This window comes from Mustelus asterias, chromosome 3 (assembly GCF_964213995.1).
Source record: "Mustelus asterias chromosome 3, sMusAst1.hap1.1, whole genome shotgun sequence".
NCBI lineage: Eukaryota > Metazoa > Chordata > Chondrichthyes > Carcharhiniformes > Triakidae > Mustelus > Mustelus asterias.
Genome location: NC_135803.1, coordinates 140982693 through 140999204, shown reverse-complemented (window position 1 = coordinate 140999204; position 16512 = coordinate 140982693). Strand labels below are relative to the sequence as shown.

The window sequence follows — 16512 nt, the reverse complement described above, 5'->3', positions numbered from 1 at the left end:
GAAGAATGTCCATCCGATGACATACCATTTTGAACACACCTGCATGATTTCATTGTTCTTCGTTGTTGGACTCCATGATGCATTATAGCTGAAATGAAGCCATCTGTTTGGTGGTTTGACACCTCTTCTAGTCGCAATAACATTTCCATCTCCCCAAGTTCACCTGCAGGTTGATGACTGCACTCCACCAAAGCAGCAAATCCTAACAGCATCCTACAAGTTGCAATTGTTTTCACAGGTAGACTTACGTTTAAGTCTGGTCCAAAAAGGAGTAGAGTTGTTTAGTGAAACAGTTCAGTTTTATGATCAGAATGCTTGCATTATTTGCACATAAAGTATCATACATGCATGTAACATCAGCCTGACTATGTATAGAAATTCGGAGAGCCAGCAGGGACTGTCTAGCTTAAACATTTTATAAGAGGAAGGTATAAGTAGTCTGCCGGTTGTGTACTCAAATCAGTGCTGATCTCAAATCAGCAGGTGTATAAATTAACTAAAATAAGTCTGATGTTTTTGTCTCTATTATCTTGTTTGGCAGATTATTCTAATCAGTTAGCACTCTTTGAGCAGAGGTTTCTTAATACCTCTGCCAAATTCACTCTTCGCTCATTTCCATTTGATTATACTTCCTTGGTAATAATAAGTTTACCTTATCTACACTGTTTAATATTTAATATACTTCAATGTGTATGTTCTTAGAATTCATATGATTCAAAATTGTTAAGTGCTAATCTATAGTCTCAATTTCTGGTACAAGATATGTGATTCTGATGCAACCCTGATCTCCATTTTCATAATGAGGTGTCAAAACAGATTATTTTCAATCTTTCTGAAGGAAGTAAAAATGCAGAAAGGGCGCGTGATCTGTGAAGGGATCCTGGAAGAGCACTATGCTACTTTGTAGACATTAGTGCTGTTTCAAGTTTAAGTGACATTGGAAAGGGAGGGTAAAAGGATATCCGTTGGAAAATCTGAATTATTTGATAGGTCAAGAGTCCCTGATATTTGTTGCACTCAAGATTTGTTTAGAAATGTGTTGGTTTTAGCTTTAATAGTTTGCTTTGTGCATCAAATTCTGTTCATGGAGCCAATGTAAACTTCTGAATAAAGTTTACTGTTAAATGCATGAATGATATTGAGAAAAAGCAGATATCCAAAACCTAATGTCTTCTGGTAGGGATGTGAAGACTTTAAATAAACTTGTTTGTTTTTCTTTGAGTGAGCTCACCGTTGAACACCTTATTTTTAAAGACATTGCCAGAATTCCTATGGGTTCAAAAAGAAAAAGGGCCACTTCTCCTTCAAGCAGTATTAGTGGTGGAGACTGTGATGACGGACACCCTGTTTCAGGAAGCAATGCAGGATCAAGCAGAAAAAGAAGAAAACTTTCCAATGTTCCAACTGTAGATCCTGTAAGTATGACTGTAAGGAGTAGACTGTTGTTTCTTTTTATATTCCTATCAGTTTTTTTGAAGTAAATGTCCAGAGTGGTTTAATTCACTGAAAATGTATATTCTTTTGTCACAGAAGGCTGTTGACATCATGCCAATGGTAAAAGAGGTTTAGTTTTGGTCCTCACTTCATTTACTAGTCAATTTTTTAAACAGGCGAGTTGAATGATATATTCCAAATTATTTGGCATTAGATTTTAATATTTTGTTTTGCCTGCATAAAGGAAGGAGTTAAGTGATGTAAATACTTACTTGGTAAATCAGTGAGTTAAGTTTACAAAGCTTTTGATGATATCATTGTTCTGCTATATTATAGATCTGTTAGAGCTTAAATTGATGTTGGATGCATGTTTTATTCATAGAATTCTTACAGTGCAGAAACAGGCTATTTGGCCCCTCGAGTCTGCATTGACCACAATCCCACCCAGGCTCTATTCCGATAACTCCACATATTTACCCTGCTAATCCCCTGACACTAAGGGTCAATTTAGCATGGCCAAACAAACCTTACCCGCATATCTTTGGACTATCTTTGGGAAGAAACTGGAGCACCCGGAGGAAACCCACACAGACACAGGAGGAATGTGATAACTCCACACAGACAGGGACCCGAAGCCAGAATTGAACCCGGGCCCCTGATGCTGTGAGGCAGCAGTGCTAACCACTGTGCCACCGTGCTGCCTCCATTTTATTGAAAGCTCATTGTCCCTGACAATTTCCACTTATCTTAACAAAAGTTGCACTGCAAATTCTTGCGATCTCTGTGGTGAGAATCTTTAATTTCTCATAACTTGCAATAGATTGTAGGGTTCTTTAATAATTCCCGTGATCTGTTATGGGGCTGCCACAATATTCTTTTCTTGTTGTAGTTAAAACTATTCCCCTCAAGTAACCAGACAAAGTCACCGAGTGGTTTAAGATGATTTTTTACTGCAGCTACAGACTCTAAGCAAATCTTGAAGACCAGCCAGAGTGCAGAAGTCAGAAATGCACAAGCAATCAAATTTGGAAACATAATTGCAAGTAATTAGCATATACCTATCAAAGTATAGGAGTTATCTCTATCCACTCAGTTATTGATTTAGGTTATATCATGCATATATAAGGGTATAGTGCCAATTAAAACTTGTGCATGTTATCAAGCAATGATAGCTATATCTCTGACCAATGGTATATCAACCTCCCTTTTCACTGTTCCTTGTTCAAATGGGCAAACATGAGCTGCAACTGCACAGTGGTTAGCACTGCTGCCTCACAGCGTCAGGGACCCTGGTTCAATTCCCGGCTTGGTTCACTGTCTGTGTGGAGTTTGCACAATCTCCCCGTGTCTGCGTGGGTTTCCTCCGGGTGCTCCGGTTTCCTCCCACATTCCAAAGATGTGCGGGTTAGATGGATTGGCCATGGTAAATTGCCCCTTAATGTCAGGGGGACGAGCTAGGGTAAATGCATGGGGCTATGGGGGTAGGGCCTGGGTGGGATTGTGGTCGGTGCAGACTCGATGGGCCGAATGGCCTCCTTCTGCACTGTAGGATCCCATGATTCTATGATTGTTCAATTAAATGGTTCTTGACTCTTACCTGTGCCTGCTTTAACCACGACCTGTGGTTTTCACATAGCTTTCCCTATGTGACTGAGATACTGCTTGCAGTTTATGTGATTTTTAAACTTGTGTGATTATTAATCCTTTCAGGCTATGGTGATGTCATTGAGCTGTCATAGCAACCAGTCACATTAAAGAATCTTCACAGACAGCAGGCCAGGAAATGGAAAATACTTATAATCAATCACTTTTTAAACATTTTACTAGGAGTGAAATAAAGATTGGCATACGCATATGGGCTTAATGTAGAACTTAACTTAAAACTACGGAATCAAACTTTTAAAGATATATTTAAAATCTTGTAATTCATTGTAATGATGAAATTTAAGAACATCCCTAAAGATAAAATTATTTTTTCAGGCTCAGATCAGTTGTACAGCAGTAGTTATTATTCATCACTGTTAATAACCTAGTTGCACCTCATTGAATGAGGCTTAACTTTTCATGGGGTGACTATAGTGATATTAGCATGAAAAGGAGGAAGGTCTCATCAGATCAAAAGATTTCAGTGATTGCTGGTTCTGGGTGTGGAGGTGGAAGGAGTGTTGATAATGGGAGTTCAGTTTATGGCAGAACAGTGAATCATAGACATCAACTTCAGAATTTCCATTTTAATCTGCGCATGTGCTAAATCCTGAAGTTACGGTCAGCTTCAGAGTGATACTGACAATAAAAGGTGACGTTTCACTATCAAAGCCCTGCAAATTCTGAGCCATTAAGTACTACATGTGGCTGTAATATGTATTTATGTTATTAGCGATGCTGCACTTGCTCATTGCAGCCTTTGTCACTCACAGCATCTTTAATATTTCACTGAGCATGTCAGCTCACAATTGTCTAATCTGGCCAACATGTTCCCACAAATCGCCCAAAATACTCTCTCGATTTCCTTTTTAAATCTGTTCTTTCTCTAGTATCTGAAATGTCTGAACAAGGTAAGAATTTAAACAAAGTTAAAAATTGTTTATATCACAAAATTCTCTTTTCTGTTTTTAATGTCTATTAAGTTTTGTACTTCGTGATCTCAATCTTGTCCGAAGGCCTTTGGCTTGATATCTTAGTTCAGTGCTTTGAGCTGAATTTAGATTGTGCAGTCTATGCATGTGTTGTATTTCTAACCTCACAGGATGCACCAGTATCATACAGTCAGTTGTGCTGTTGGAATATTTCAGCAGAAAAATACAGAGGCAAGACACTTTTGTGTGTGAGGGATAAAAAACAAAAGCATTGATATATACCTGTTGTAGCTTTGATTGACTGTGTCCCCTTAAAATCAGAGAATGCATCAAGCAGAGACAGTATGCTTTTCTCATTACCGTATATATTTGTGTATTTTTTGAATTTTTGAATCCACACCTTTAGGAGGAAAATCATTTTTATATGGGTGATGTTTTCAAGGGATTGACATGCATGTTTGATTTGGGCCCAAGTGCAATCCAAAAAAAGACTTTCAGTGGAATAAAGTTTAAAAACAACAGCACTAAAGACTTCATATTAATTATCTGATATTTAGTTTAGAACATTACAAACTATATACATTTCATCCCTATAAATTATCTAGCTTTTATTCATAGCATTACAAACTATGAACATTTCATCCTATATTATATAAATATATAATGAATTAACTGCAATGCTTCACATTGAAATCCTGCAAGATATTTTGGCTTTGATCCCTGAAAAACTAGGACTGATCTTTATACAAGATATATAAAAATTATGGGTTATTGGGTCAACTTTTACATGAGATCAACTTTTACAGTAAGTTCATTGTTCAGAAAAGATTATTTGAACTTTGTGGCAAACCCTGGATGTGAGCCGAATGAAAAGTGGCAGAGCAAGAGAAAAGGGGACATGTCCTCTCTCTGACCCCAAAAACTTACCAACTATTTTGACAGTCAAAAAATATAAATATTTTAGAATATTAACAGATTTAATCCATAAATTTATCTTTTAAGGTGTAAATTTTAATTACTTAGTTTAAATGTATATATGGTATAGAAAAATACATAAAAACAGGACTAGGCCATTCAACCCTCTCAACCTGTTCAGCCATGCAGTCAGATAGTGGTTGATCAACTCCATTTATCCAACTTTGGTCTACATCCCTTGAAATCTTCAACTGACAATCTATCAATTCACAGACTTTTGGAGAGGAAAGATAAATATTTCCACTATACCATGTGTGAAAGCCTCCTTCCTAATTTCAACCCTGAATGGCTTAATCTAATTTTAAGGTTGTGCCTCTTTTGGTCCAGATTCCCGAGCAGAGGAAATTGTTTCTCTCTATCTATGCCACTAAATCATTTTGTCACTTTAAACATCTCAATTAGATCAACCTTTTTAATACAAGGAAATACAGCAAGTTGATACAGTTTGTTTTCATGATGTAATCTTTTAAACTCTTGCTAACATTTAAACCTGCGCCGTAGCCTCGCCAAGGCCAATTTATAATTCCTGAGAAACCATGTCCAAAATTGAACGCTCTGCTCCATGTAGGATCTGATGTGGAGATGCCGGCGTTGGACTGGGGTGAACACAGTAAGAAGTCTCACAACACCAGGTTAAAGTCCAACAGGTTTATTTGGAAGCAAATACCATAAGCTTTCGGAGCGCTGCTCCTTCGTCAGATGGAGTGGAAATGTGCTCTCAAACAGTGCACAGAGACACAGAAATCAAGTTCCAGAATACTAATTAGAATGCGAATCCCTACAGCCAGCCAGGTCTTAATGGTACAGACAATGTGGGTGGAGGGAGCATTAAACACAGGTTAACGAGATGTGTATTGTCTCCAGACAGAACAGCTAGTGAGATTCTGCAAGTCCAGGGGGCAAGCTGTGGGGGTTACTGATAATGTGACATAAATCCAACATCCCGGTTTAGGCCGTCCTCATGTGTGCGGAACTTGGCTATCAGTTTCTGCTCAGTGACTCTGCGTTGTCATGTGTCATGAAGGCCGCCTTAGAGAACGCTTGAGAGCTGTTTGAACTGTTTGAGAGCACATTTCCACTCCATCTGACGAAGGAGCAGCGCTCCGAAAGCTTATGGTATTTGCTACCAAATAAACCTGTTGGACTTTAACCTGGTGTTGTGAGACTTCTTACCATGTAGGATCTGCCATGGTCCTGTACAACTGAAGTATTTGCATATATATGTGATATTAAATTTTTTTTTCAACAGATTGCAGTTTGCCATGAGTTGTACAATACCATTAGAGATTACAAGGATGATCATGGAAGACTTCTATGTGAGCTCTTCATCAGAGCACCAAAAAGAAGGTAGCATTTTGGGCATCCTGGTCTTGGAAGTTTTTCAGAATTCTTTTTTTTTTAAATGTCCTTGATTTTTAACAAGCTAATATTTTTTGTGTCTAAGTCTAATGCTGTGTATGATCTAAAAATGACAATTCAAGAATTGTATCTCATTGATACATAAATATACTAGCTTTTATAAATTTGATATGATCAATTGTATCTGTTTAAGCAACCAGTTAAATATTGATCATTAAGGAAAATATGTTTTAATAGGAATATCCTTTGTACTAAAAAAATATAAAACCATGTATTCCTTCGTAATCGAGCATTACTGAAGACAAGAGTTTATCATGATCCTCGACCAGACACCTAAAATTTTTGGTAAGATTCCGTCAGGAATCAGAAACTTTTTAAAAAAGTAGATAAAGTTTAAATTCAAGACAAGTTCTAGGAGAATAAAGCCACAAGATTCCATGGGTTTTCAGCAAATAAAAATAAACTTTACTGTACAAGGTCAGAAAGATAAAATAATTTAAAATATCTATTTTATACTCAAACATTCAGGATTAATATGAGATACATGTGAGTTAACAGGCGAACTGCTCAAACACACCACACAACACAATAAATGACCAAGACAGATTTTGCAATAACTCACTCAGATGTCAGTGCAAACCGTGAATCTATTTAAAATCTATCTCTCTCACAAGGGATTCCAGTCTTTACCATCAAAGATCTTGCCTTGGAATTCTCTCCAACTTTCTTTATTAGTTTCACAAGAGGCTTACATTAACACTGCAATGAAGTTACTGTGAAAATCCCCTAGTCGCCACATTCCGGCACCTGTTCGGGTACACTGAGAGAGAATTTAACATGGTCAATGCACCTAACCAGCATGCTTATCATCATGTCCAAGCAACTGCTGCAACGTAGTCAGTGCCATGTTACTGTCTACATTGGACAAATCATTACCCAATGTGAAATCTACCCCTTCAATCGGTAAAATAAGAGCAATTGTCACAGTAACAATTCTATTTACTAAGTCACTTTGTAAATTGACTTTACACAAGGAAGCAGGTTCTCAAATCCCATGAAAACCCATTATTATGATCTGCCCCAGTATCTCTCAAAATAACAATTTGTTTACTTCTCAGAGGATTAAGGAAATAATTCTAACTTAGAGACAAAATCTCAAGAACCTTCACTAATCTAACTCTCTATTAGTTTTCAAGGAAGAATTCCATTGACTATCCTGAGCCACATTCCCTATTCCAGTAGATTCTGAGGGAACACGTTTCACTTGTACCATTACCCCTGTATTAACACCAATTTCCTTTTCTGGTACAGTCTTTTCTGAGAACTCTTTGAGCATTTCTGTGACTGTCACCAGTTTACTGTTCAGCTTCTAACAACTTATTTTTAGATGCCCTGTCATAAGACAGTGGACACAGTAAGAAGTTTAACAACACCAGGTTAAAGTCCAACAGGTTTATTTGGTAGCAAAAGCCACACAAGCTTTCGGAGCTCTTAGCCCCTTCTTCAGGTGAGTGGGAATTCTGTTCACAAACAGCTTATAAAGACACAGACTCAATTTACATGAATAATGGTTGGAATGCAAATACTTACAACTAATCAAGTCTTTAAGAGACGAAACAATGTGAGTGGAGAGAGCATCAAGACAGGCTAAAGAGATGTGTATTGTCTCCAGACAAGACAGCCAGTGAAACTCTGCAGGTCCACGCAACTGTGGGAGTTACAAATAGTGTGACATGAACCCAATATCCCGGTTGAGACCGTCCTCGTGTGTGCGGAACTTGGCTATCAGTTTCTGCTCAGCGACTCTGCGCTGTCGTGTGTCGCGAAGGCCGCCTTGGAGAACGCTTACCCGAATATCAGAGGCCGAATGCCCGTGACCGCTGAAGTGCTCCCCAACAGGAAGAGAACAGTCTTGCCTGGTGATTGTCGAGCGGTGTTCATTCATCCGTTGTCGCAGCGTCTGCATAGTTTCCCCAATGTACCATGCCTCGGGACATCCTTTCTTGCAGCGTATCAGGTAGACAACGTTGGCCGAGTTGCAAGAGTATGTACCGTGTACCTGGTGGATGGTGTTCTCACGTGAGATGATGGCATCTGTGTCGATGATCCGGCACGTCTTGCAGAGGTTGCTGTGGCAGGGTTGTGTGGTGTCATGGTCATTGTTCTCCTGAAGGCTGGGTAGTTTGCTGCGGACAATGGTCTGTTTGAGGTTGTGCGGTTGTTTAAAGGCAAGAAATGGGGGTGTGGGGATGGCCTTGGCGAGATGTTCGTCTTCATCAATGACATGTTGAAGGCTCCGGAGGAGATGCCGTAGCTTCTCCGCTCCGGGGAAGTACTGGACAACGAAGGGTACTCTGTCCACTGTGTCCCGTGTTTGTCTTCTGAGGAGGTCGGTGCGGTTTTTCGCTGTGGCGCGTTGGAACTGTTGATCAATGAGTCTAGCGCCATATCCTGTTCTTATGAGGGCATCTTTCAGCGACTGGAGGTGTCTGTTGCGATCCTCCTCATCCGAGCAGATCCTGTGTATACGGAGGGCTTGTCCGTAGGGGATGGCTTCTTTAACGTGTTTAGGGTGGAAGCTGGAGAAGTGGAGCATCGTGAGGTTATCCGTGGGCTGCGACAACGGATGAATGAACACCGCTCGACAATCACCAGGCAAGACTGTTCTCTTCCTGTTGGGGAGCACTTCAGCGGTCACGGGCATTCGACCTCTGATATTCGGGTAAGCGTTCTCCAAGGCGGCCTTCGCGACACACGACAGCGCAGAGTCGCTGAGCAGAAACTGATAGCCAAGTTCCGCACACAGGAGGACGGTCTCAACCGGGATATTGGGTTCATGTCACACTATTTGTAACTCCCACAGTTGCGTGGACCTGCAGAGTTTCACTGGCTGTCTTGTCTGGAGACAATACACATCTCTTTAGCCTGTCTTGATGCTCTCTCCACTCACATTGTTTCGTCTCTTAAAGACTTGATTAGTTGTAAGTATTTGCATTCCAACCATTATTCATGTAAATTGAGTCTGTGTCTTTATAAGCTCTGTTTGTGAACAGAATTCCCACTCACCTGAAGAAGGGGCTAAGAGCTCCGAAAGCTTGTGTGGCTTTTGCTACCAAATAAACCTGTTGGACTTTAACCTGGTGTTGTTAAACTTCTTACTGTGTTTACCCCAGTCCAACGCCGGCATCTCCACATTAAGACAGTGGAAACAGGCTGGTTTCTTTGCATTTTTATCATCTATACTATCATTTTTATTGACTGGAACAGCTGCACTCTCCCTAAAGCTAGACTCTTGTCCTTTCTTCCAGCTTTCCTGTGGGTTTAATAGCTACCTATGTGATATATCATACCCACTTTCCAGAACCGCTGCTTCCTACACCTCAAACCCTACAGTCTTCTAGATGTGACCTAATAGCTATTGGGATGTTGTTTTGAAATTCTTCCAGTATCAGTAGCTCCCTTACGTTCTTAAAAATTTGTTCTAACTTAGTTGATCAAAACCACATATCAAACAACATTTCTTTTTCCCGAGCAAATTTATTGTATAAATTATCTTAGTTGCAATGAGGAATCAGGATCTAAACTGCCGCCCTGTATTTGGGTGTGTGAGCTTGTTTTTATTAATCCATGGGAGATAGGCATCACTGACAAGGCTGATTGACTGTTGGCTAACTTTTATTGGTGAGTAAATGCTGCTTGGTAACACTGTGGACAAGCTCTGTCGACAACTCCCTACTCTCACTTTGCTGATGATTGAGAGTAGGTGGCTGATGGAGCAGTAGTTCACTCGATTGAATTTGATATGAACAGTACTTAGTTACATTGTGCATTGAAGAACATGGTCTGGAGTATAAAATTTATTTTCATTAGTTTGTGGCAGTGTAAAATGCTGAAGATTGAAAATATAAAATAAAAATGCTACATTAGTAACAACTAGCTTTGAACATAACGTTATAGTGATTATGGGCATTTAATGAATGTATATATTTTTACATACATCTTGCAATGTGCTGCAAAATAGGAACCAACCAGATTACTATGATGTGGTTTCCCATCCCATTGATCTTTTGAAGATCCAGCAGAAATTGAAGATGGAGGAATATGATGATGTCGATCAGCTGACTTCTGATTTTCAGCTAATGGTCAATAATGCAAAGGCCTACTATAAGGTGATGATCTTTGAAACTAAACTGATATCTTTAAGTAAGATTTTGGCAATCCCTCCTCAGGTATCCTTCATTGGCTTGGTATTGATTTATTTTTGTTCACACCTCTCTGAAGATTCATTGAACATGTTTTTATGTTAGAATTGATGTGTAAATGAAAGCTGTTTTAAATTAGTAGTATATTACTTTATAATAACGTAATGCCTTAACTACTTTAGGTGTCGTGGATTTTAAAGAAAAATATGTAGTTTGCACACACAGATTCAAACTGTCAGCATCCAGATTTATCACTATCAAATCATGTGACCGGCTCTTAAAGCAGTCATGCAACTACTTAAATATATAACATCAATTCCCCTTTACTTCTGCGGTCATGGCAAATTAGTACAATGTTATATATAGGATCAATAATACTCTTAAACACAGTACCATGCACCATTAATCATACACAGTCAATAAGAAAGTCGATTAAGAGGATGTCTGTTCCTCTTTGGTTGCATATGATCTGGAATTTGGCTGTCCTTGATCCTAGAAGTATGATTTGGAACTTCAGTAGACACTTCTTCTCTTGGAAGTAATTCTGCATCATTTTCACATGATGTTGTAACATAGACACAATTATCAGACAACTCCGATTCAACTAAGTCTTCCATAGTAGTATTCAGAACACTAGGGACTAAATAAGTTGGTACTGCTGGAGATGATTGAAAAATCATTTTGAAAATACAACAATTGGTCAGCATGGCATCACCAAACTAGTTCATCTTTGGTTTGAACTGTATACAAAATTGAACCTGTTTTTGCTAAAACTATAGCTGGTACCCATTTTTCACTCGTGACTTAATTATGTGCTAACATTCAATCTCCTTATTTGTCATTTATATTAATGATTTGGATGAGAATATAGGAGGCATGGTTAGTAAGTTTGCAGATGACACTAAGATTGGTGGCATAGTGGACAGTGAAGAAAGTTATCTCCAATTGCAACAGGATCTTGATCAATTGGGCCAATGGGCTGACGAATGGCAGATGGAATTTAATTTAGACAAATGCGAGGTGATGCATTTTGGTAGATTGAACCAGGGCAGGACTTACTCAGTTAATGCTAGGGCATTGGGGAGAGTTACAGAACAAAGAGATCTAGGGGTACATGTTCATAGCTCCTTGAAAGTGGAGTTACGGGTGGACAGAGTGGTGAAGAAGGCATTTGGCATGCTTGGTTTCATCAGTCAGAACATTGAATACAGGAGTTGTAACATCTTGTTGAAGTTGTACAAGACATTGGTAAAGCCACACTTGGAATATGTGTGCAATTCTGGTCACCCTATTATAGAAAGGATATTATTAAACTAGAAAGAGTGCAGAAAAGATTTACTAGGATGCTACCGGGACTTGATGCATTGAGTTATAAGGAGAGGCTGGGTAGACTGGGACTTTTTTCTCTGGAGCGTAGGAGGCTGAGGAATGACCTTATAGAGGTCTATAAAATAATGAGAGGCACAGATTAGCTAGATAGTCAATATCTTTTCCCAAAAGTAGGGGAGCCTAAAACTAGAGGGCATAGGTTTCAGGTGAAAGGGGAAAGATACAAAAGTATCCAGAGGGGCAATTTTTTCACACAGAGGGTGGTGAGTGTCTGGAACAAGCTGTCAGAGGTAGTAGTAGAGGCGGGTACAATTTTATCTTTTTAAAAAGCATTTAGATAGTTACATGGGTATGATGGGTATAGAGGGATATGGGCCAAATGCAGGCAATTGGGACTAGCTTAGGGGTTTAAAAAAAAAGGGTGGCATGGACAAGTTGGGCCGAAGGGCCTGTTTCCATGTTGTAAACCTCTATGACTCTGTGACGCCTTGTTGACATGAGTTGTTTTGCCCTCATATCTCTATAACAATTTGAGATTGTTGTTGAGGCTCTGTTATCTCTGAAGTTTCTCCTTTTTAGGAGTAGTAATGCAGGTGAGCTGAATAATTGCCGATGTGATAATGAACCTTGATCTCTTGAAGCTTTTAAAGAATGTTTCAAGGATTATACGGATTCGTAATCCATTGGTTTACATACATGGAATCCCTACAGTACAATTCAGCCCATTGAATTTGCACCAACTCGTCAACTAAGTATCTTTCTCAGGCCCGCCCACCCTGCCCTATCCCCGCAACCCCACACATTTATTCCACTGTCCTGTTAACATTAGGGGGCAATTTAACATGGCCAATTCACCTAACCTACATATCTTTGGACTGTGGGGGGGAAACCAGAGCGCACAGAGGAAACCCATGCAGACACGGGGAGAATGTGCAAACTCCATACAGACAGTCACCCAAGACTGGAATCGATCCCGTGTCCCTGGTGCTGTGAGGCAGCAATCATAGAATCCCTACAGTGCAGAACAGGCCATTCAGCCCATTGAGTCTGCACCAACCACAATCCCAACCAGGCCCTCCCCATAGCCCCACCTATTTACCCTAGCTAGTCCCCCTGACACTAAGGGACAATTTAGCACGGCCAATCAACCTAACCCGCACACCTTTGGACAATGCTAACCACTGTGCCACCATGTCGTTCACACACGCACCAATTACAACATGTGTTCTTGCAAGTTATGAATAGAAAATCCATAACATTCAATGTTTGTATGTTTGAAACAAATGATTTCTTACTCACAGGAAGATTCTGTTGAGTGCAAAGCTGCAGGTAAATTGTGGGATTTGTATACAAGGACAAGAAATGAGTTTGTTCAGAGGGGAGATTATGAAGATGAAGAGGAAGAGGATGATTATGATGGTCAAGATAATCTTGGAGCAACTGGTGAAGAGGAAGTAAGTACTTTTAATTCTCAAGGGAAAGTTGGAAACAAGCATTTCACCCTTGCTTTAGTTGTCACATTCTTGTCTCTGAGTTCAACTCCACTCCAGAACTTAAACAATAACGATCTATTCTGGCTCTCCATTATTGTGCTGAGGGAGTGCTACACTGTCAGAGGTGCCATCTTTTGGATGAGATGTTAAACCATCAGATGTCTTGTTCTCTCAGGTGGACATGAAAGATCTCAACAGCACTATTTCAAAGCAGAGCAGGGAAGTTATCCCCGATGTCCTTGCAAATGTTTTATCCCTCAATCATAACAAAGCAAGTTATCTGGCCAGTAGCACATTGCTGTTTGTAGTGGAACCCACATGTGGTTGTGTTCCCATGTGTCACAAAATGACTGCCAGATCTCCTACATTATAATATTGATTGCACTTCAAAAGTACTTTATTGGCTTTAAGTACTTTTTTAATTTAATTGACTTATTATTGCCACATGTATTGGGATACAGTGAAAAGTATTGTTTCTTACGAGCTATTACAGACAAAACATACCGTTCATAGAGTACATATGGGAAAAAGAAAGGATAGGGTGCACAGAGTACAGTGTTGCAGTTACCGAAAGAGTGAAGAGAAAGATCAGCTTAAAGTGTGATAGGACCATTCAAAAGTCTGATGGCAGTAGAGAAGAAGCTGTTCTTGAGTCCGTTGTACATGTTTTCAGACTTCTGTACCTTTTTCCTGACGGAAGTGGAAGAGAGTATGTCCGGGGTGGTCCTGACATGCTAAATAAATTAAAGGTTTTTTTTTCATTCTTGTTTAACAGTGTTTGCCTAGTATTTGATATTTTCTAATTTCCTTACTTTATTCCTTTCGGCATGGAATTTAATGATGTATTCATCCAATCAGTTATCTGGTAGCAAAGACTTAGTGTTCAATGTAGGCTCCTTTCGAATGATGTCCAGTAGAAATTGGGTCTTGTGAGAATAATTCACAGATCATGGTAATTCGCCAAGTCTCCACCAACAGCACATTCCAAACCCAAAATCTCTATTACCTAAAAGGACAAGAGCAACAGACACATGGGAACACCACCACCTGCAAGTTCCACTCCAAGCCACACAAGATCCTGACGTGAAACTTTATTGCCATTTCTTCACTGTTGCTAGATTAAAAAGCTAGAGCTCTCTTCCTAATAACACCAACATACATTGAACTGCAGTAGTTCAAGAACGCAACCCATCATCACCTTCTCAAGGGCAGTTTGGGATATGCCAGTGGCACCTGCATCACATGACCGAATATAAAATATATATTTGTACATTATGCATTTTTTTGGGTGTTGAGTCTTTCAAAATTGTCTTCCTTTAAAATGTCAAATCAGAATGAAGATGTTAATTTTGCTATTTGATTGAATAAAACCCATGAATTACAAAATTATGCTCATATGTGAAATTGATGGGATAAAGAACTGTTAAGTTTTCTTTTTATTGCTTTGTAGAGTACAGCGCATTATAATAATCTAAAGGAACAGTTAGAGCACCTGTTTGAAGCAGTCGCCACTTATGTTGACCCAACAGGTCATCTTACCAGTGAACTTTTTCAAAAGTTACCTTCTAGAGTGGTGAGTATACCTGTTTAAAATCAATAAACCAATAAATTGGAGTGATTTCATTGTGAAAAAAAATGTTGCCAATGTATTATTGTGTATATATAAGTGTAAAAGACCTAGTGTTGGCAGATACTTTTAAAGAAATATTTCTCTTTTGGCAGCTGAAGGCCACTTTGGTTTTGATTTGATTTATTGTTACATGTATTGTTTCTTGCACACTATACAGACAAAGCATACTGTTCATAGAGTACATAGGGGAGAAGGAAAGGAAAGGGTGCAGAATATAGTGTTAGCTCGGGTCTAGAGAAAGATCAGCTTAATATTAGGTAGGTCCATTCAAAAGTCTGATGGCAGCTGAGAAGAAGCTGCTCTTGAGTCAATTGATATGTGATCTCAGATCTTTACCCCAGTGGAAGAAGGTGGAAGAGAGTAATTTTCGGTTAAATTGCAATATTTTATAATCATTCCAGTAGTTTATTAAGAGGACACTAATAATTGATGGTCATTGATTTTGTTTACATTTTGATAGAATATGATATCCACTAACATTTTTAAAATCTTTTCTGTAAATATAAGATTATGCTTTGTTGATCTGTTCAACCAAACTATTATATTAGTGATACTAAATATTATTATTTAAGCAAACAATGATTTTAGATAAAAGGATATTGAACCTAGAACTTTCAGCGAAGTTTGAAAATATGGCTAGGGGGTCAATATATGGCAGGGGGGCTGTTAATGATATTTAAATTTATTAAAATACATTAAAATGAGGTTCTCACCCTTTGTGGACGTGAACCTGGTTAAGCCACTGGTGAGGGCTGGCGAAATTGGAAATTGCTATCTCACTGGCAAGATTTGCAATTTCCGGATTTTGCCAGACCTTGAGCCCCCACCGCCATTCCCACAGACGGTGAGCATAGGCTCAAGATCACCCTCAGTTAATCTATCTGGTCGAGTCTGGAAAAATTGATAGAGGCATCAAAGTTTACGTGAATTAATGTCTGTACTTGCAGCAATATCCTGACTATTACGAAATTATTAAGGAACCAGTAGATTTGAAGACAATCGCCCAGAGGATTCAGGTTTGAAAATTTTCTCTTCGATTTTTCCTACCATAGTTGTACAGCTGAAATCACAAATTGCATGATGTGAGGAATTATTCTGCAACATTGATACTTCACCTGAATATTTACAAAATATGTCATTCTAACTTCTTACAGTGAACGCCTACTCTCAATATGAACAAACCAATTTATTTTTACAGAATGGTGTTTATAAAAGTGTCAATGTGATGGCTAGAGATATTGAGCTTTTAGTAAGGAACGCAAAAACCTACAATGAGCCAGGGTCACCAATCTTCAAGGTAAGCACGAATAAAGTTGAACTGTAAAAGTTGTATTTTAGATCATGACACTTCAACCAGTTGTCTTAAATCAAGCATATTGGTGTTTTGTTTCCTACATTACAGCAGTGACTGTACTTCTATTTCATTGACTGTAAAGCTTTAGAATGTCCGGTGACCACGGAAGATGCAATATAAATGCCAGTCTTTTCTTTTTAGTAAGATTTAAGTAACCACG

The 16512-nt window shown here is 39.0% G+C and overlaps 1 protein-coding gene across 12 annotated transcripts in view; it reads left to right on the top strand.

Annotated features, from left to right (window-relative positions):
• pbrm1 (polybromo 1) overlaps positions 1-16512 on the top strand; it is a 67498-nt gene that overhangs the window by 3985 nt on the left and 47001 nt on the right. For all 12 annotated transcript variants that reach the window (XM_078209788.1, XM_078209787.1, XM_078209785.1 and 9 more), the window contains 7 exons: positions 1255-1415; positions 6235-6332; positions 10366-10513; positions 13177-13329; positions 14819-14941; positions 15946-16014; positions 16197-16295. In XM_078209788.1, the coding sequence (XP_078065914.1) occupies positions 1272-1415; positions 6235-6332; positions 10366-10513; positions 13177-13329; positions 14819-14941; positions 15946-16014; positions 16197-16295 (834 nt within the window). In that variant the 5' untranslated portion in view covers positions 1255-1271. The remainder of the gene's footprint in view (positions 1-1254; positions 1416-6234; positions 6333-10365; positions 10514-13176; positions 13330-14818; positions 14942-15945; positions 16015-16196; positions 16296-16512) is intronic.